The sequence below is a fragment of the Eulemur rufifrons genome, chromosome 19 (genome assembly GCF_041146395.1).
Source record: "Eulemur rufifrons isolate Redbay chromosome 19, OSU_ERuf_1, whole genome shotgun sequence".
Classification (NCBI taxonomy): Eukaryota; Metazoa; Chordata; class Mammalia; order Primates; family Lemuridae; genus Eulemur; species Eulemur rufifrons.
In genome coordinates this window covers 104,801,308-104,823,754 of record NC_091001.1, presented here as the reverse complement: position 1 = coordinate 104,823,754, position 22,447 = coordinate 104,801,308, and the positions used below count along the sequence as shown (strand labels likewise).

At 35.9% G+C, this 22,447-nt stretch overlaps 1 protein-coding gene across 3 annotated transcripts in view; it reads right to left on the bottom strand.

Moving 5' to 3' along the window:
• Positions 1-22,447, bottom strand: part of NBAS (NBAS subunit of NRZ tethering complex) — a 325,219-nt gene that overhangs the window by 242,848 nt on the left and 59,924 nt on the right. For all 3 annotated transcript variants that reach the window (XR_011236168.1, XM_069494000.1, XM_069493999.1), the window contains exons 11-19: positions 22,119-22,187; positions 19,492-19,620; positions 10,440-10,503; positions 8,507-8,700; positions 7,105-7,362; positions 6,241-6,366; positions 3,119-3,270; positions 1,748-1,888; positions 1,411-1,489 (exon numbers count right to left, since the gene is read on the bottom strand). Coding sequence is in view for 2 of the 3 variants with exons in the window: in XM_069494000.1 (XP_069350101.1) it covers positions 1,411-1,489; positions 1,748-1,888; positions 3,119-3,270; positions 6,241-6,366; positions 7,105-7,362; positions 8,507-8,700; positions 10,440-10,503; positions 19,492-19,620; positions 22,119-22,187 (1,212 nt within the window). In the remaining variant the exon portion in view is untranslated. The remainder of the gene's footprint in view (positions 1-1,410; positions 1,490-1,747; positions 1,889-3,118; positions 3,271-6,240; positions 6,367-7,104; positions 7,363-8,506; positions 8,701-10,439; positions 10,504-19,491; positions 19,621-22,118; positions 22,188-22,447) is intronic.

The window sequence follows — 22,447 nt, the reverse complement described above, 5'->3', positions numbered from 1 at the left end:
CAAAGCACTAGGTTTGAGCTACCACACCTGGCCCCCCAACTTTCAATAAATTCATTAAATTCACCTACTTTTCAAAGGTTTAGCTTAATTTTTAAAAGTAGGCTCAAAAAATATTTTAAATGTCACTATTACAATGTATTTACTACTCTCACATGAGGAATAGCAATTCAATAACTAAAGAATAATGAAAGAAAATAAACTAGTCAAACTATGAATATTTTAAATATCTTTTTAAAAGATATCATCAGTGAAACTAAGGTTAAGTAGAAAATAATCTATATCTATTCAGACTTCTACAGTGCACAATGAGATTTTATATATTACCTCAAAATATCACAGAACTCAGACATAGCAAAGAGATATGCTTGAAAGTAATATGACCATCCAACAGTCAAACTAGTTGTGTCTATAAATAAAAGTACTAGGAATTTTTCATGACTCGTTTACAGGTAATGATATAGTCACCACCAATGTTTTCTAATAACCACAGAAATATCCCTCTTTTAGTATTTTGTTTGAAACATTTCAATCATATTAGCAGGATAGGGGAATGAAAGGCTTTTGGTATTGCCTGCAAGCTCAGAAGTTCTTGGGATGAGCATCACATTATTAGCTGTAACATAAAATGCCTACCACACGCCAGTGCCAAGCACCTAGAGAAGCATGCTAACAGAAGAGAGGAGGAACACAGACGGAGGACGTACCCTCCAAAGGATGTAGACTACAGTAGTTAGAAATTTATTTTAAAACCTGGGTAACTTCCGCTATGAGGGTCATGAGAAAAAGCAATCTAACCTATGTATGTTAATAAAAATGTGGCTCATTTCTACCTACACCTCTAACAATATCTAAATTGGTCTTGCAGTACAGAGTGCTACTGAAATGTCCAACATGGGGACGTCTGTGTTTGTGTCCTTAAAGACCCAAATATGAAGTATATTGTTTTTGACTCTAAGTGTCTAGTTTTGGTCCTAATTAGGATCAAACATGAATCAATTAAATTCAACCCACTAATAAATAATTAAAATAAAACAAACCAGAAATATTCATATTAAGGTTATTAAAATCCAGTGTATACTAAAATCTGATACTGAAAACAGCTATGGGCTATTACCTTAAAATTGAAATATAAAATAAAAGTAAATGAAAAGGATTGTAAATCTAGAAAACATAGGTGCACTGAAATGGCTAAAACATTTCTATTCCCTAATCTAACAAAACAACTTCTGCTCTTTTACTATCTCTAATTTTTACAAAAACCAGTACAAAAGAGAATTTGCTTCTGTAAGAAATTAATTTTTCCCATATAAATAGTTCTAAAGACCAAGAATATCAGATATTAGGGCAGCAATAGCACTTAAAATGACAGATCAAATGAACATAATTGGTTTGATAAAAATTATTCCTTACCTCATATGTTGCAAGTCGATCCAAGTAGGTTAATAATTTCAGTCTACAACGGCAAAGTTCCTTTTGTTCCAGTGTTAACCTGTTTTGAATAATTACATTAGGCCACTTATATTTGCACAGAAGTACATTTTTATAGGCGTTAAAATGAAAATGACTAATATTCCATTGAGTTCAAAATTCATGAAACAGTATACAAAAGCACAAGGGTAAGATAACAGTAAATGCATTTGATCTAAGCTGCTGAAATAATTTAGAATAATTATCACTAGTAAAGAACACACTGAAATGACAAGTTATTTTAAAGAAATTATCAAATGAATAGCAATAAATCATTTACTTTGAAAAGTTCACTAATTTAAGTAGTTCTCGTCTCTTCTTGAGCTCTTTTTCCTTTTTATTCTTGGCAGGCTCTTCATCAGGTGGGGCAAGCTCCTCATAGGAAATATTGTCAATGTCTACTTCACCAGGTAATGTAAATCTGCAAGGAAAAAAATCTATTTAATTATTTTTTTTTTAATTTAATGTAGTGAAAAGCTGCTTTCTCTTATTTTATTTCTCCTGATTTATTATTGATTTCCACAGAAACAGAAACAATTATTTGAAAAAAAATTTTGCCATTGTAAGCAAAGTGATTCATACATTATATTCATTGGACAGGCAAAAAGTCATCAGTAATCATCACAGATAGAAATTGAAAAATTATGAAAATGAAGGCCGAGCACAGTGGCTTATGCCTGTAATCCTAGCACTCTGAGAGGCTGAGGTGGGAGGATCGCTCTAGGTCAGGAGTTCGAGACCAGCCTGAGCAAGAGCAAGACCCCATCTCTACTAAAAATAGAAAGAAATTAGCTGGACAGCTAAAAATATATAGAAAAAATTAGCCAGGCATGGTGGCGCATGCCTGTAGTCCCAGCTACTCGGGAGGCTGAGGCAGAAGGATCGCTTGAGCCCAGGAGTTTGAGGTTGCTGTGAGCTATGCTAACGCCACGGCACTCTAGCCTGGGCAACAGAGTGAGACTCTGTCTCAAAAAAAAAAAAGAAAAGAAAATGAAAACTATTTTGGAAAACATGTGGAATTATATTCACCCCGTGTAAAGCAGCCTGTGCAGAAAATGTCCACCGTTTGCTATTTGAATCACTTCCATTTAAAGCCTTAAGATCGTAATAAATGTCAATCTCATTTTAATTATTTACTTCTCAGATATAATCTCACATTTATATCTCAAAAGAAGTTCTGTCTGATAAGCAATGGCTCTTGTCAAATAACTTTATGACATTATCATTATTAACTGACATTTGAATGGTGCTTACAAGTTTATAAGGTGCTTTCACAAGATATATAATCACTCAAAGTAATTTTTTGAAGAAGATATGATTCTAGAAATTAGGAAAGTGCAGCTCAGATTTGCATGAGGTGGTTCATCTGACTAGTAAACAAACCCAGGTAAGTGTGTTAAGCTCCAGCTGAGAAATGTCCAGTGTTCAATAAACATTTGTAGAACCTGCTGTTTCATCAGCACCAAACTATCATATGCAAACATTTAAAGGAAAGAAAGCTGTGACCTCAGATAAGAAAGCATTCATTAAAGGTAACTTGTTTCATTACACGATAACCTAAATATAGAAAAGTCTATCGAGTCCAACATCTCAGCTTGAAAGTTTTCACAAAGTCACCTTTACTTTGAATCCAATTCTTTCTATAACCAACCTGCCATCATCCACTCCTTTTCCTATTGCCAAAAGAGCCTCCAAGTCTGTGCCTTTTAATCCATACTGAAGCAGTTCTTTCGCAGCATCCACATTTTCGGGAACTCTTTCCAAACACTCATGGAGAACCCAGGATCGCTTCTTTATTTTACTCTGAGTACAAAGAAAATAAAAAACAGAGGCATTAAAGATCCATGACATCTTACAGCAACTAACAACTGCCTTTAGAATTATCAAGTTATGTCTGACGTATTATAGCTATTTAAGAACTTGGCTACAGGTAGCTGCTAGAGTAGCTCAACAGAAAAATAGCTAATTCCCTAATGGTGATTACAGTTGGATGCAGGGACTGTGATTCCAACTGCTTTCTTTCTTGTAATAAGCCACACTAAAACACTAAGCTCAGTACTCCTTTTTTTTAAATATGAAAGTATCTTTCCAAACTTCTATAGTTGCCTTTGGTTTGCATTTTGGCTATATAATATAGTAGAATATAAGCAGAAAGGCAAGATATATCCTATTGTAATTAATAAGCATGTTTACCTTTGAAATAAAACTAATGAGGCATAATACCTCAAGTTTCTGTACATATCTGACCATGAGATGTACTGCAGAATGTAGATGATAACTTAATCATAAAATGTCAAGTAATGCTGTTCTCTGGAAAGACCAAGGGCCTATTCTGCCCTCCAACTCCATTCAAAATCCCTGACTTGCACTCTTCCTAGAAAGAGCTGCTATGGTTACAAATCTGAATTAAGATTTGACTCATACCCTATGCTCCTTTATACATTCCATTGTATCATCTCTTTCTTCAAGTGTCTCTTAACTGACTTCCCTTTTTCCATATCTGCAGCCTCGATACCAGTCTAACTCATCAATACATAACACCTGGGACACTGTGGGAGCTCTTTGCCCCACGCAGGGTTTCCTATTCTCCTTCCACTCCAATTCTCTTCTACATTATCTTCCTCTGCACTTCCACAGACAAAAATCCACAACATGGATAAAGACCTAACTCATCACTAGCTTTCAACATCTTCCCAAATCCAAATCAACATATCTTTCCAGTCATATTTCCTGTTGTTCACTATTGTCAAACACCAGCTCCAGCAAACACAGAGTTCATATAGCTATGAAATACTAACCAGGCACCTACTGTATACTAGGCACTGAACTAGACACGAGGATACAGCAGTGAATAAAACAGATTTAGTCACTGGCCTCAATGAATCCAGTATGACATGAGTCTTGCTCAATGGTTTTTAAATTGCTCATACCAATTGCCCTATTAAGAATGCCTTCTTCCCTTCTAACTCTAGAAGGCCTGCCTTAAATCCTTTCAAAGCTCTGGTCAAAACATCTTCACTGTATAAAGATAATCACCAAGTCTGTAAGGATCACTACCTTCTCTGGCTTCCTAGAGCTTCATCTGAAATTTTCCTGTATGGTCATGTCTATTTTAAGAATTCAGCCTGACTTCTCAGTAAGATTATAAGCTCCCTAACAGCAAAGGTCACATTTATGTCTCTCCTGTCCCTCTTGACAGTCCTTATGGGACTGGAAAGTCCTCATGGTACTTGGAAATGGGACCTCTGGGAAGTACTTAGGTCATGAGGGTAGAGCCCTCATGATAGGATTAGTGCCCTTATAAGAAGAGACCTAAGAGAACTTGCTTCCTTTCTCTCTCTTTCTCTCTCTCTCTCCCCCCACTCTCTGCCATATGAGGACACAGCAAGAAGGAATTCATCTATAAACCAGGAAAAGGGCCCTCACCAGGAACGAAATTGGCCAACACCTTGATATTGGACTTCCCAGCCTCCAGAACTGTGAGAAATAAATTTTTGTTGTTTAAGCCACCCAGACTATGATATTTTTGTTATAGCAGCCCAAACTGACTGAGACAAGGTTACATGACAACTGAAACTATGGGAGGCAGGTAGCAGGAAGTAACCAATTGTGGGATTCAAGCAAAGAAGAAGTATCTGGCAAGTTTAATATTGTCAATTATCTATTTATTGCCTCTCAGCTTCAAATTTCCCCTCAGAGCTGGCTATGTGATAGCATCTCTCATATGCAGCTGAAAAAATATTAAGTTTTGTCAGAAGACACTGGAAGACCACTGTGAAGGAAAAGCCTCTGGCTCCTAGCTCTGGTGTGCTTTGGTTCTTCCTGCTCCTATGGCTTGGCAGCCAACAAGGCATGTGGGGAAAATCCAAGGGTGCTTTAGTCCTCCTTCCTCTTGCCATGGACAATTTCCCATAGAGGTTGAGGAGCACTCCCGTGGGCAGATTCTTTTCCAGTGAATCTCTTGGGCACCTGAGAGGGAAGTTTCCCAGACTGGGAGCTATAGGAAGCACACCTACAGCAGTAGGGATTCTTTTTCTTTCCAGTCCTGGCCATGGTTCCTTATTTATCTACCAGCCTTGGGCTGCATCATGCATGCTGGTGGGGGGTTTCCTGCTTGCCAGTCCCTGGGGGCTTCTGACCGCCCCCACCTCAGTTCACTGGTCCTCTAGCTGCAGGTGTCCAGCTTTCCTATTCATGCCACATTCCTTTGGACCAGCCCTGGCCCAAGGCAATGTAGACAACTTCTCTACCATCCAGCATGCTATAACCATCCCTGGCCAATGAGGTCTGAATGCCAGCCTAGGAGAGGAGGCCTCCCTTCCAGGTCTGCTCCCTCCAGGGGTACGTTCCTTCAGCCCTAGGGTATTTCTTAGAATTCTTTTTACCCCTTTACAGTTGATCTCTGGTTACTAGAAAATAATTCTCCATATTGAAACTTTTCCTGTTCAAATTACTATGTAGTTTCTGGCTCCTGACTAGACTCTGATGAATGTAAGTGAAGAGAGGTGACTGTGTAACAGTAAGGGAAAGGATTAGGCCAAGGCCAGGCAGCTGGCTGGTTTATCAGCGAATATTTGTTCCCACATCTTCAGCAACAAAGTCCAGCTACAGGGGCTAATAGAACCTAACAAGATAATTTTTCCAGGTGAGAAAAACACACTTTATTGGCTGTAGAAAAGTCAGCAATGTAAAGTTCTCTAAAATGAAGACTTATCATCAAAAGATATTCCATGAATATGAATTTTACCAAGTTACCTAAACATTCACACATACCAAATAATTCTGAATTGAAGCAATGTTGACCGCTGATTTCCTCCACTGCCTCTGATACACTAGGTCAGTATCCAGGCCGTAGGTATGTGCCAAAGACAAGGCTTCCTCATACTCTTCATTTTCAATCTTTGGACAAGGAAACAGAAACAGGAATGTTACATGACCGAATTATCCACAGGGTCCCTATGACACGATGAACGATTATAATTCCTTTGACCTATACAGCATGTTATAAATTCCTTTGTGTTGTGGCACAAGAAGCCCACAGACATTTTGAGGACCAAATAGATTAGGTATTTCCTAGACACTTTTAACAGAAAGATGAAACATAAAAGGTGCAAAGCTCTCATCTGTAGTGTAAAACAATGGCGAAACCAGGCCAACAGTGCCACAGCCCGACTCCTGCAGTTATTCGTGCTGTTTCTGTAGTGTCATGAACAGCACAAACAACGTGAACACTCACCGTTGGAAATAATTGGCTTCCCAAGCAAGTCCCTGACTAGAAAGCAAGTCTGCAGCCCTTCCCTCACCCTCTGGAGTCTGAGTAGACAGCTGTACCTCAACACAGATAAAGGGAGCGCTTATGGCCACAAGAAGGGTGGCAAAAAAAAAAACAGGCTATGCCACATAGTAGATAATCAGTCTAAGTGAATTCATATCTTATCTACAGCTTTGATTTTGATTACTTAGGTACAATCACCAGCATTATTTTCAAAAGCGTTATAATACTAACATCTCCAGCATGTTAATGATCTAATTACCCTCTTTAAATTTCTTCATTTATTGAAAAATTAGCTTTTTCTCAAAAAAATAAAATAAAATCTTGATGCTTTCAAATTTCACAGCGATAGGATACTCTCTCACCTTCCTCTGATAAAGCTCCTCTGGAGTGGTAGAGCGCAAACTCACGAGGCGGTAGTTTTTGGTAATGGTCCGCGGGCGTTTCCGCGGAGGTGCAAATCGCTCCATTTCAGTCACTAAGTAAAGGCCCTGTTTGATGTAACCAAAGTAGCGAGCCTTGGCAGATATTTCGTGATCGGAATCAGAATCCTCTTCTCCTTCATCTTCTTCTCCAGCTCTAATCTCCAAGCGAGATCGTTTGGGGGCAAGTTTAATCTCACACTAAATTGAAAAAGGGGTATGAAATTAATAGTGAGGAACTAAAGACAACTTTTTAGAGTTAATGAAAGAAAACACATTTTTAATTCTTCTCTGGTTTGATTCATTATGTCAGCCCTGTGATTCAGCTTAACAATGGAATTCAAAGGAACCCAATGACAAACATTATATATATTAGCGCCAGAAACATGCACATATATTATCAGCTCCCAAACTCCAAAATTAAAGCCTGTTTTAATAAGAGGTCATTAATATGGTCTTATAAATATATGCTTGGTAATTATTTTAGAGAAATAAAGAAGTTGAGAATGCTGATTTATTTTACTTTTGATATTTTTGTACCTGCTGTAGAAAAATAAGATACAATGATTTTTTTTCCTCTCCTTAGAGACTGAACATGAGGCATTTACATTTGCTTTACCGAGACTAGCTTTCCCTCACTCCCTTTTAAAAATGTCTAACAGCTTCACAAAGTTCTGAGTCTGAAAGCCTGGCTGTTAAAGATAACTTTCATTCTAGACTTAACAGAGTTGGCTTAGATTTTAAGCCATAGTTCTCTACAAAGAACATCTTTAGACTCAGTAACAAACTTTGGAGTAAACAATATTTGTCAATCTGCACTGCAGAAGTGAAAGCTATTGAAAGTTGTTACTCTTGAAAGACTTAAATAAGAATTTTAAATAACCAAAACATAACTTTAAAGAATTTTAGCCACTATTTTGAAGTCTTTTTTCATGATAATCAAGTTTTTATTACTAAAAGAACCAAAATTTTAAGTTGCTACACTTTGTAGAAATAGGTTAAAGACTATTATTTCTTAGGTAGCAATACCACTCTACAATTTAAGATGACTAATCAGGGAGAATAAAAATCTCTGACTTCAGTGAAGAAGAAATCCTTTATAGATGGCAAAATGACTACAAATTTTCCTCATTCTCTTAAATTACAAAATTTTTTAATTCAGTAAATAATGGATTTCTTTTGGGGGGGAGGGAGGATACTGTACCTAATGTCTAATTCCAATCACAGATTTTTTTGTTTCTAAAGACAAGATTAGATCATGGAACTACAATAAAAGGCCAGGTATTTAAGTTTTTGGTGACGTACATATCTATTTTCAAACAATGAGGAAAAAAACAAGCCTTGCCTCCAAACTTAAAAATCCCCCATCATGGGTAGCAGTTACTTGTGGTGATGGTTCAAACCATTCACAGGATTTTCCCAGTAAATTCTTCAGAGTTTTCACTGATGATACAGTCAAAGCACCAGAGCATCGAGCCAAAGTCACCGCATTGTCTGCCCACCAGTTGACATCTATCAGCGGGTAAAAGGACTCTTTGTCTAATGGGAGAAAAGTAAATCAATACAAATGCATCTGCAAATGTGGTTTAAATACAACATATTCAGTATAATAATCAATTTAAAAATAAAATTCACCTGCATTATTTGGGCTCCAAAGATATGTTAAATAAGAAAAACTAAAGTCTAAGTCATCACTGAAATTTTTCCTCAGGCATGAAGTACAAAATGGTATTTCATTTAATGAATGCTCAAGTGCCAACAACTGGTCAAAGTCTAAAGCTCTAAGGATACAGAGGTAAGTAACTTAAGGTCCTTAAACTCAAGAATATACTGTGGAGAGAGGTATGTCATCATTTTCAACACAATAACTCAAAAGGTAGACGTATACAAGGTGTACAAATACAAAGGTTATAAAAGGTTTCAGAAAACATACACTATCACATTCAAACAACCAGAGAATTATACCCTTTAGAAAAATGTAAGACAGATATATAATTATTTCTGGTGCTAATTTCCTCTTAAAATTGTGACTAATCACACAGAAAAAACATTAGACGTGAAAATGAATTATGGTTCACCAAACTGAGGTATTTAAAAGGAAATGCCATAATATTTATTATAACTTTATTGTGCTTTTTTAACATCGCCTATTACACAAAAAGTATGATATGGTTTTAAGGAAATATACACAACAGTAAACCATATATTTAAAAACATATTTAAACATTAGATTAAGGAGAGAGAGATCTTTAAATTGGAATTCAGCACCATGAAAATAACTCATTATTTTAATGAAAACAAAAACCATAACATTTTCTTCCAATGTAAGCCTGAGGCAATTCATATAAATAAGGAATTCCACGAAAACATGAAAAGCAGAGTTCCTCGGGCTTATATAGCTACATGTAAAGTAGAAAGAAAGGGGAGCAAGTCATTTTAATCAAATTCTAACTTCTACTTTGACAAATTGTTATTTTTCCTCAAAAATGTTTCTGAATGAATATTTTGGATGATTAACAAAAGCAGATTATTCAAAGCACAGAACCTGATACATGATCTTAATCTATATTTATAATCTTCTTTACACGTGAACTAAAAGCATATTATAATATAGAATGTAAACCTCGTGATCACTGATTTTACACGAGACACAAAAATCAAAGGATGTTTAACTTTGAGAACTTTACCTGAAGAAAAATGATCCTTAGTCAAAAACCAAAAGTAAAAAACTCAAAGTAATCCTAAAAGTTTTTAATTTTCATGTTTTAATATGCCAACTAAATGATAATTATTACTTTTAAATGTAAATCTTAATTATTCTATAATATTTATAAAAATAATATATGTTCATTGCAAAAAGAAAAAAATTTCTTTTAAACATGAGATGTATAGGAAGAAAGTCCACCAACCTAACCCAAATTTCCTTTCAGTCCTACAGCGATAACTACTCAGTATTGATGCTTTGATGAGTCTCTTTCAGCTGTCTCCCCCAGCAGCATCTGAAAAGGGGTTTGCTACGAGCACTGAACACAGACTGCCATCTCAGTGCAGAATTGTGGCAGGAGAGCTGTGCTAAACACCCCGGCTCTGATTTAGCCTTTGGGAAACCCCAACCATCAAAAAATTGCATCTGTTGCCTTTACTCAATTCTATGAAATCTTAGTGTTTCTTCCAACGTGAAGCAGAAGTATCTACAGACTTTTTACATCATCTAAAGAGCACCTTATATAATAAAGGAGCCGCTTAAGGTTTTAATTAACATATTTCATACAACTTACCTTTGATTTTTTTTCTCTTCTCAATGGAGAGCCTCCAATCAGGATTAAGGTCATCATAGCCTGGCTAAATATAAAAATATGCACAAGACTTCTTGAGTCAACTATGTAAGAAAATTATGAGACAATCATCAAGAACTATGGAATTTAAAAACACCAAAATATAGAAAAGATACTTTCCCTTGATCTCTCAGTTACAACTACCTGAAATCTATTCCTCACCATAACAATCTAGGAAAAGCAAATGTTCTTACACTTAAAATGTGCACATGCAGGTACTGTGACTCAATTTAATAAAGAAAATAGCATGCATAAGAATAAGATAGCATGCATACAATTAATACAAATGAAAGCATCATACACTAAAAACTCACTCTATACACATGCACACATACATATCTACATACTGGGAAGAGGGTGGTTATGTGTTAGAGAATATACACTGGCTTGGATACAAGTCCTAGCCCTGCCACTTGTAAACTAAACAACCCCTCCGGCCTTGGTTTTCATAGCTCTGAGACTTGACTAGGCAACCTCCATGTTAATTTTCCATGACTAAAAACTTACTAAGTAAAAAAGTTTAACCATGCAATCCTCAAATAAATCCATTCATATTCATATTCTATTCTTGTGGCAAAATAGTACTCACCTTTGAGAACATAGTGGCATATCAGTACCTCTCAAATATCATAAAACAATTGAGATTAAGCCATTAACACCCTCTTGGCTCACTGTTCCTTAAATCTCCAGAATTACAATAGTATGGGGAAAGACTACTGAAAAAATCACTATTTATTTGATATTATAAATCCAAAAAAAGTGTCGCTATACTTAAGTCAAACAAAATGGGCATTTTCATCTAAAACAACAAAATAAGCTTGGTTTATTATCAATTTACACTTTAGAATAATAATATAGATATTTTTTCCATAGCCTGAAAGAACTTCCTGCCCTCCACTAATATGGTAAATCACTCAGAGCAAGACCTGCAGTCCCTGAGAAGAGAAGACATAATCTTTAAACTTTATCAGAAAAAAAAAGTTACCATAAAAGGGTATTTATATACCATGGGAAGAAATGGAGTATCCTGATTTAATTAATCATAAAAAAAGATGATTAAGTTTCAAAGAATTAGAATACAAAAAGGTACATATTGTTGAAAATAATCAACTAAATTAAAATCTTACTTGATCACTTTAAGACACTTTTACAATGCCTCAGAATCACCAGTAGTACATGCCCTGACCATACATATGCACACCACATTTATATGACATGTGCACTTCCCCATTCACATTCTGGAGTATACAAAGGGAGTATGGAATAAAACTTTAAGTCCCTCAAACAGCAACAACAATTGAGAGTCAGCCTTCTGTAAACTTAAGGACATATAGATCACAATGAAATTTGACAAGAAATCTTGAGAAAAAAATTAAAAAAAAAAATCTCATTGGCATAAATACTTTGAGAATGCAAAAAATATGTGTCTTTATTAAAGTTAATGCTGAGACGGAACACCATGAACAAGCAACACTCGGTAGAACCAAGGTCTGAAGTCATCTGGGATTTCCTTGCATTGTTTAAATCATGGGCATCTCCTGTGAATTCAATTTTAAACATAAGGTGAAGACTTGTTCTTCTGCATCCAAAACTCTGTCACGCTCATCCCTGTGTTCCCAGATCCATCACGGTGCCCACCCATCGTAGCAGCTAAATGCTGAATGAGTAAATGAATCAATTAGTCTCTTAAGTTACTTAATACTAATTAGAATGTCTAAAGTATAAGAAAACTACCTGGCATTATACTATTTTTTGTGTACTCTCTCAAAAGTGTGGTTTCTTCTATTTACTCAGTAAATAGTGTGCACTTACACCATTAGAGACAGACGGAAAAAAATCAGACATTACAGGCCCAACACTCAAGCACATAGAAAGCTAAAAAATGAATATAAATTACTATAACCCAAGGTCAAATTTGATAACTACCCAAGAAGAGATATAGGTAAAAGTGCTAGCAGTCTTCAAAGGAGGAAGAGAAAATTTTGGATATGGGCTTCAGAAAGATGAAGGAAATTCAAGAGATACATGGAAAGCCCAGTGGTGTTATGGTTTTAAGACTGAATATGATTTGGATGTGGAAAATAGAGGAAGACCTTCTAGTCTGAGGGCATAATGTGAACAGAAGTACAGAGGTAGGAAAATAAAAAGTTTACCGAGGCAAAAGAGTAGATCAGTTTAACTAAAGTACAGGACAGCATATTTTAAATATATTTTTGTTTGTTTTGGGTTTGGGGGAGAATGTTAATGATATCATTTTTTTTAATGAGGTGAACTTCACATGACATAAAATTAAACGTTTTTTAAAACAATTCAGTGGCATTTCAGTACCTTTACCATGTTGTGCAACAACCATCTCTACCTAGTTCCAAACATTTCTATCACTCCAAAGTAAAACTCTTACCCATTAAGCAGTAACTCCCCAATCTTCTCGTTCTGGGCCCCAGCAACCACCAAACTGTTTTCTATCTCTGTGGATTTATCTATTCTGGATATTTTATATAAATGCAATCATAAAACATGTGGCCTTTTGTGTTTAGCTTCTTCAACTTGGTAAAACGTTCTCCAGGTTCATCCATGTTGTAGCTCGTATCTGCACTTCATTCTTTTTTATGGCTGAATAATATTGTGTTGTATGCATATACCACAATTTGTTTATCCACACACCCATTAATGGACATTTGGATTATTTCCACCTTTTGGCTGTTGTGAATAGTGTTACTATGAATATATATGTACATATATTTGTTTGAGTACTTGTTTCAAATTCTTTTGGATATATACTTAGCTATCTGTATTTTTGCCATGGAAGTACATAACAGATTCATGCTAGACATCTGAACTAAATGTTAAACTTCACAATACTTGAGCATTTGATGAAATTATCTATACAGCATATTTAAGAAAAAGCCCAAATAAATTTCTAAACTTCACTTTACTTCAGACAGAGGTGGCTGCCAGACTAGCAACCTGATAATTGTCCTTTCCCAATTTCTAAGGTGACATTCTCACTGCTGTCCTCAAACCACTGAAGCTGGCCTAAACTCACGACCTTTCTACCTCAGGGGCTCTACGCGTGAGCAGAATCGTGGCTGGGCCATGCTTTACCACATCCAATACACACTTTGTGGACTGGTACTTGGTGGGCAGGACGACTAAGCTCCCCATGACTCATAAGAAAGCTCCGGGCACCAGGTGGACACACTCCAAGGGGCAATCTCCATGTTACTGTTCTGTACCTATTGGAATTCAGAACACAGTATCCCAAAGCATGGACCCTCAACATGCTGAGGTCTAAATGAAGGAAGCTGGAAGGGCCTCAGAAGCAAAGTCTCTCTGACTTTCTCCTATCTGCAGCCCCTCTTCCTCCCTCAAAGCAAGTCATAGAAAACAGAATTCCTTTTCCCCAAGATGTATCACAGAAACTACAACTCTTCTCCCCCAAAGCAAGCCATAAAAGTTAAAACAGTCACTTTTTCTCTTCTCCCTTAAAGACCCTCATTTCAGAGGGATCCTGCCCGATGTGGGGATGGGTAGTATTACAGAGAGGCCAAAATAATTTAAACAGACAGGTCTTGCTGGGTTCCTCCCCTCAGTCTATTGCCATTAAATTGTACCCTTTTATCTAATCACATTTCTACAAGGCTATGGAAATTCTTCATCAAATCTAAGATAAAAATAGACAGTTTTCCCTGGGTCTTTGGATCTTCATTTCTGACGTCTCCTGCATCACGTAATACTTTGATTAAATAGTTTGTTACACTTTTCTCTTGTTAACCTGTCTTTTGTTATAAGAGTGTTGGCTATGTCCCTTATGGTGAGTGAGGAAAGATATAATCACATCTTTCTGTCCCAACAGTTTCTGGCTCCCAAATGAGGCAGCTGAGACACCTGACTTGCTCTGGACCCTGCAAATGAGGTCCTGAAACAACCAACAAAAAGCCAGCCAAGAATGGTAAGGATTTCTTTTACCAAGGTCACTTCTCCTGGATCTCTGTCTGTAGCGTCCGGTTGAGAATGGAAGGTAAAAATTTCTCTCTATATCTTCCTTTTCAAATTCAGGTTAGCAAGAGAAAATTATCTGTTATTAAATAAACCTGTTATGCCTTCCTCCTGTTAACCTGTCTTTTGTTATAGGAGTGTCAGCCGTGACCCTTAAGGTGTGTATGGTAAGGTGTCGTTATACCTCTCCACCCCTACATATTCATGCTACCAGATGTCTGAAAACAGCCTACTGTGCTATCATTTTATAAAGCAGCAGTAGTCTAGAGGAGGATGTCTTAAGTATACCATTATAGATTCTGTACAGAAGGGCTACTATGGCTAAAGCAATGTTTTCTTTAGATTTAAGGATTTATTTGCTTATTTTTTTTTTACCACTAGAATCTAAATATAATGAAGTCCCTGCCTCCAACAGCATAAAAACAACATTTCAAACGTTTATTCATTCCACAAATATTTATTATTATTTAATATGCTAAGTCTATGTTAGAGTCTATGGATGAAATATGTACCTAGTGCCTATTCTAAAAGAGCTCACAGTCTAGAAAAGTTGTGAAAACAGCTGTGGATTATATCAAGATTAATCAATAAACTGCCATCTTACCAATTATCCTTCATTGATTCATCCACTTAGCAAATTTAGGCCAACACCTACTAGAGGTTAAAGATAAAATAAAATTAAAATGGAAAAGATAAGTTTCCATTCCATTTTCTAGACCTAAAGAAGTACAAATAGGCAAGTAATAAAACTTCTTGAGAGAAAAATTAAGGCCAAAAATGAGATGTAAAGATATAAACATAACATATGGGAAATGTCTGAAATGAAAATCACTTAAGCAATCTTACTATATTCCAGACATGAACAAAATTTAATACTCACAGATTTTTAGCCAGATGGATTTTCATATTGACAATGAAAGCCAAAGTATTTAATCAACTTAAAACTGGATAGAAGTAAATCAGAACAGGCACTTCCACAACTATCTTTAATCATTAGGTTTTACAGAGAAAATACTCAGTCACACAAAGCATATTATAAAAACTAATAAAGCGGCAAATTGCATGAAGAAAGACCCAAATGAACTGAATTCACAATTTCAGTAAAAGAGTTTAAGACTGTGCAGGGCAGCAGCAACATTAGTTTCTTCTCAAGCAATGTTTAAGCTGAAATTATAAACTGACTATATTATATATTATCACATAATCCATTTTGAACTAATTGGTTTGTCTACTCATTTCTTAGAGCAGTCATAAGGAAAGGCAAAGCTCTGCCCTACCTGGCTGGCCCAAGCTCACTTGACTGCTGCTAGAGGAAAGAGAAAAGAGCAGCTGTCTCGCTATTTTTCAGAGCCTGGGATTTCTCCTTAAAATAATTCCAGTGACGAGTACACATACAGACAGTCATATGTTTGGTAAACAACTATATTACACCTCTCACTTATTACTATTTGCACATTTCTAGGTTCTTTACATAATGAACTGCAAGACTCCAGGGGATGTCATTCATATAAACTGCAAGCTGACATCTCTCCCTTGTTTTCTATTAATATCATATGCTAGTACCTGATTTGCTCAGATAGCAGTCGGTACTGCTAAATGTAAGCACCGTAAGTCGATATTCTGAAAAAAGGCTTAAACTGTAAAGTCAGAAGACCTGAATCAAATGGAATCTTGATTTCAACACTTAGTAATCTCAAGTTAACCTCTTTTAACTCTATTCCCATCTATTAAAATGGGTACAAAAATTTTATATTTAATAGGGTTATAGTGAGACAAGTGAAAAATATGTTCTATAAATAGCCAAGACTTACACTATAAATAGTATTTATTTCAAACAATCATCTCCAATACTATCAGATGATTTACTTTCCTCTGAGCATATATTTTCATAATATTAACATGTTATCTTAGTCATTTGTTTATAATTTCCCTCATAAGACTATGAATATCTTAAGGACAGGGATTATGAATTCTTGTATTTCCTGCTCTAGCACTCAGTAGAGTCAATAAGTAGTTGAATTTTATTAGTTTATCATTATGTTATTATGCATATAGTAACAACCTACTCTATTTTATGGTAATATTACATATAAGCTTTATTGTACTCACTACAATACATTAGATTTTAGTAATTCATATACTAAAGTTCAAATCTAAAACATCCAAGTTAATGTGATTAATTCCCAGGGTACAAGTGAAAGACTCAAAGCATGGTTGTTCAAACTCTTCATGCTTGACAAAGAGTTGCCACCTTCAACCCTTGCCCCAGTGCATCACAGATACTCCAAATATCTATGATAAAGCTAAGGGTTTATTAATGAGAGGCTTTCTCAATTATTTATTTGGGTACCTCGTACACAGTAACTAGCTCAAAAGATGAGCATATCTGAGAGGGCTGAAGAAATCTGTATTACATCCACTGAGAAAAAAAAATGTGTCTCTATGCTCTTAGAGATATCAAATAAAAAGAATTAATGTAAAAAAAATAATAACTACAAAGAGTGATTCTAGTCTTCCTACACTATCACATATAAATCAGATCTTTCAAACAACAGAATGTTACTAAACTAATAATACACCAAGTATTGCAGGAAAAAAATGTGTTCAGGACACTCTGGCATTCACTAGCCTAATAAATATTTCTTCCACCTATCTTTTTGGTTTTTAATGTCTTTCTTTTTCCATGTGGTCATGGAAAGACCATGAACATCAGAGTCAGAGAGATATAAAATCAAATCTCAGCTCTACTGTTCACTTGCTGTAAAACCCGAGAACAAAGTAAGTGCTCATTAAGTTATAACTGATATTGTTATCAGAGTAAATTTTCTAAAAGCTACAAGAATATCATATACATGCACCTTCATACGTTAAGCTATAAAAGTCTGCAATAAGCATATTGAAAGAAACCAGAATGTCTGCGAAGAGGATGAAGCCTCATAGGAGTGTATACGGTGGAATGGAATTTTAGAAAGTCTACCAGAAACGGTTAGACAAAAGTAGGGGCACAAAGAGGAGGACCCGGGAAGTAGAGTAAAGCAGCATAATGATCAGACTAGAGGAGATGACAGGTAAACAGAGGAATTTGCATTGTGACCATAATCTTAGGATTTTAAAGAAAAAAAAATTGGGTAAAATTAAATGCCTTCCATATTCCCAACTTTAGACCAAAATTTCCTTTGAGGCTAAACCTGGCTGTGGTCTCAGAGGGCAGAGTTTGCTCTAGCCAGCCAGTCTCTCCATGTGCTGAGCAGCAGCAGGAAAAGGGAAAGCAGGACAGTCCCCAGCCTGTGCTGTGATGAACTCTGAACTGGAGCAGGCGGCCGAGCAGCAGTTGGGAATGGCAGTCAGAGTGGGACCAAGGTCAGTAGCCACAACTAAGCCATTGCTCACTCAGCAAATGGCACCACGACCTGCACAATATCCTTGGTGATGGTAACCAGTTTCATGGTTTTCACTTTTGTGCGCCCAAAAACCTATTTTTTCCAGCTTACTCAGGCATTCAAAGAAAATAATTCATACCACTCAAATGAAAAGAAACTGACATATAATCCTAAAAATTTGCAATAAGAGATACAACTAGCTTGAGAATCAAGTTGCATCTCTCTGATTGACACATTAATTTAAAAGCCAAACGCTCTGAGGATTTTTTGGGAAATCTAAACCAAAGCCACAGGAGGTGGATGCTCAACAATCAAGCTACAGTGATTCCTAATGAATTGTCCTTCTAGACTCTCAGGGTGTTTCTGCTCAAAAGACTCGCACTAAGGCAATGTCTAAAAACAAACTTCTAGCCTGGACCCATCCCTTCCCACCATGTACCTTTCTTTCCATTTCTGAAGTCCGTTCTTTTCCTGTCCCATTACTTTTCTGATTGCATATTTCAAACTACTGAAATATTTGTATTTAATCATGCCTGGGTTTTAAGGTTTTTAAACATTTTTTAAGTTTTTTAAATAGACATGTTGAGACCATATTAAATGGAAGGTGAAATGGTAACTAGGGAGGGAAAAAACCTTCCTAAAGCTATGCATAAGACAAAAAATTAAGAATAGCTAAAACAAACAAATTTAAATCTGTGACTTGAGTAAGAAACACAGAGCCACTTTCTCTTTTCTTCAGTTATTCTGAAAAAAAGTACATTAATAATTCCCTTAATTACAACTGATCCAACCAGATCATTCAGAAATAGATTCTAATCTGAGAATCACAAAACTATCCACCAAAGCTGGATATGCCTATAGGAAAATGGGGTGAAGGGGGTGAGCAAATGAAAATGATTGCTTAAAGTGGTAAAATGCAAACTAATCATCAGATAATAAAAGATTTATAACATAACCTATACCCAATTGAAGAATTTCTTTAAATCTTCACTCTATCACAATAAATGTCATTATATGAGCAGATCTTACCTTCCTCTTACGAATTTAAATTATAATACATGTTGATTCTTCCACCTATTACTAAACAGTAAGACCTTAAAACCTATCATTTCAAGGCACTAAGAAATGAAAGAGTTCCATCTTTCTCTATATCTTAGCTACCCACATTTGAGAGAAGAGAAAGTAACTCCCTTCAAGCCTTAAGTAAGCCCCATACAACTAGTGTTGTAAGATTTGGGAAGAATTGCAACTCTTTTAGGATTTGACCTTCCAAACCTTGATTCGTATTGATTGTAGCTGACATGCTAACATCTCCATTCTCTACTTCTGGAATGTCAAAGAGGGAAAAAAAATAAAGAGTACAATGAACAGATTACATCCAGTATACAGAATGTACTGCATTACAAATTAAAATTAGTACACAGCACTAGCCTATTCTTAATTTGCCCTGCTGTACTGATATTATAATTCAGCTAAAGAATGGAATAGCTTTGGAATGATGAGAATAAATAATAGCTGTGTGCTATAGTAAAACATCAAAAATATGAAATTAGTATTGTCAGTACTCACCCTTAAGAGAGTGTCATTCTAATAACAGCCATAACCAAGAAACATACCTGCTCACTTTGATTCCATTCCCCTTGTTGCTTCAGAGATGGAATAGCCCAGATGCTCAGTTTCCCTGAGAAGTGAATGGCAGCAAGGAGCATCCCATCTGGAGAAAGGCTCATCTTAAAGATTCCATCCTATATAAGAATCATAAGATCAGAGCAAAGAATTTATGCTCAAGTACAAATAACTTTCAGAATTAAATGATATTCTTCAGGAGTGCCATGTTATAAATCATCTTCAGTAATTCAGCTCCATAGCACTATAAATGTGCTTCAGCATACAGAAACAGACTCCTGACTTTAAGGAGTTTGTTATTTACTTTCCAGGGTTATAATTTACATATAATCCAAAACCCAAATATGCAAGCATTATAAACATACTTCTTTACATATCAATTACCATGAGTTCTCAATACCTCTTATGGTTGGTCTTGACTAGATTATCAATTCCTTGAAATTTGAGCCCATATCTTTATATGATTCTATAAGTACACAATGCCTGGAATATGTTATACATTATAGATAGACCAAAAACTCATGCTGTGGAGAAGACAAAAAAGGGAGAAGGAGGAAGAAAGAGAGATAAAGAGAGAGAAGGTCTGACAATGATGGAAACACACAGCAAAGGGGAAAACAGTCCTTAATTTAGGAAACACCATGAAGGCTTAAGAATTTCCAGATTTGCCACCCAATTATCCAATTTAAGGAATTCAACTGTTACACAGAACAGAGAAATTTTATAATATACTGGTTTCATATAGTCAACCTACGGGATCACAAAGGAAGGCTTATCTTTCTAACCCTTCTTGTCCATATAATCCTTCTGTCCTTTCCTACCAGAATACTAGGTTTTCTTAGTTGCCATGAACCACATGAACAGAGACATCACTTGTCTACTACCTATAATAGATTCAAAAGAATCAAATAAACACTCACTAGACATCTGACAATTTCCCCTTCAGACATTTATTAAGGACAGGGTCTAAGGTAGCTTGCCCATAAAGAATAAAACAGAGACCAGAAAATGGCCACCAACAAGCATACTTCTCAATGTTTAGAAAATCTAGCAACACAGAGCACGTGTCCTCAAATGGCAATAGAACTAAATAGCAGATGGCCCCTTAGAAAGGCCATAAACTTTCCAGTTAGCCCAAACCCCCATTGCTCTAGTATTAAGGCCAAATATCAGCTACATAACTGAAAACTAAACATGACCATACTGAAAACAAAACTTATTACACCTAGTCCGATTCACTAAATTATATTATCTACCTGGCTTCTGTAAACATTTACATTTAAGTCTTCAAGTCTCAGATGACTAAGGAACATTAGCCATCAAAAACAAATAGAATAATTTCAAGAGATCAGGAATATTGTTGAATGAGTGGATAGATGGAAACATTAGCAGCCTCTAATCACATCACTGAAGACCAAAATTACTTTACCTAGACATAGGTTTATCCCAGAATTAAATGTAAGAAAGACTAGAAAACAAATACTTGAGAAAGAGAAGCAATAAAAGCAAAAGTACTTCAAGAAAAATTTTAAATATATCATGTCCCTTCCTCTGTGATGGGCACAGGGGAAGGACTAGAAGATAAAGGGCCTGGAATCTTCCCTTCTCAACTTTAAAGTCGGTAAGCTCCATAGTTTTGCATGAGGCAGGCCTCAGAAACATAGATTTTTACTAGCTAAGAGAAAACTCTGCCTACCCTTTGGATTTTTACATAGGAAGAAACTAAGGATCAAAAGAGCAAAGACACCGGCCCAAGATCATCCAAGTGTAGAGAGCAGAACCTGGGCTATAATGCAGATGTCTCTAATCCCAATCCATGGCACTTTCATGAACTGGGATTCCAGTCCCCACCTGGGCCTTTCCAGTAGTCACAAGCATGCTCCTCAGTACAAATTATGGTCAAGTATAATTAGTCACATGTGATCTGTATGGTAATTCCCAGACATTACAAATGCTCCATTAAACAACTCCAATAAAAGTGTTCTGAAAGCAAGAAAGACGTTTATGAATCTCTTTAACAAAAACACAAAAAGTATATTGAATAATTTAATAATAGCAATGTGACCAGGAAAGTAATGAATGAATATGTTAAATTTTCATTTTTTAAAATCTCTCCCTTCTGATGGGATTCAGGACATACTACCACAAAATATGACACCTTAGCATTTGAGAATACAGCAGAAGCAGGAAGGTCACTCTCACCTTCCCCTCACCCTTCCTCCATGAAGCAGGTCATAAAACCTAGGAAGGGTTTTCTGACCTTACTCTCAAGCAAGTCATTAGATCCTCATTCAAGAGGTATCCTCCCTAAACCTGGAGGAAAAGAACATCCGTATCTCTGAAGACAGAATCACAAAGAAGAATATGAACAAACATGACTTGATAAGTTCCCCCTAGTTTATTACAGTTAGATCATACTTATCCAATCACACCACTCACAACTATTCATTTTTCTTCTTCAAACCTAGCATTTAAAAATACAGAGGTTTCCCCATTTCTTTGAGTCTTCACTTCCTTATGAAGCCTCCCATGGCACATAAAATTTGTATTAAATAAATCAAATGCTTGCTCCAGAGAAAATGCTGGAGAAGCAGAAGGGTAAGCCAATTCACCTTACCTGTTCTCGTCCCTGGCGACTGTAAAACTTGACACTTAACATCCTTAACAACCCCAGTGTCTTTGGTACCTACAAAATAAATGCATATCATATGAAGAAAGATAGAATGATCTCTCAATGAATAACGCCCTTTAAGAAAATCACCAATAAGTGTCAAGGATATTAGCAAAATTCTGTTTTGTTTTGTTTTTTGATTAAAAAAACTACCAAGTGGTAAAACCTTACAAAATATATTCATGATCAAATGCTTTTTTAAATACATAAATAACAAGTCTAGTACAATTTATGCAAATTAGAATCTACTACAAGCTCTTCTCAAATGAGGCTGT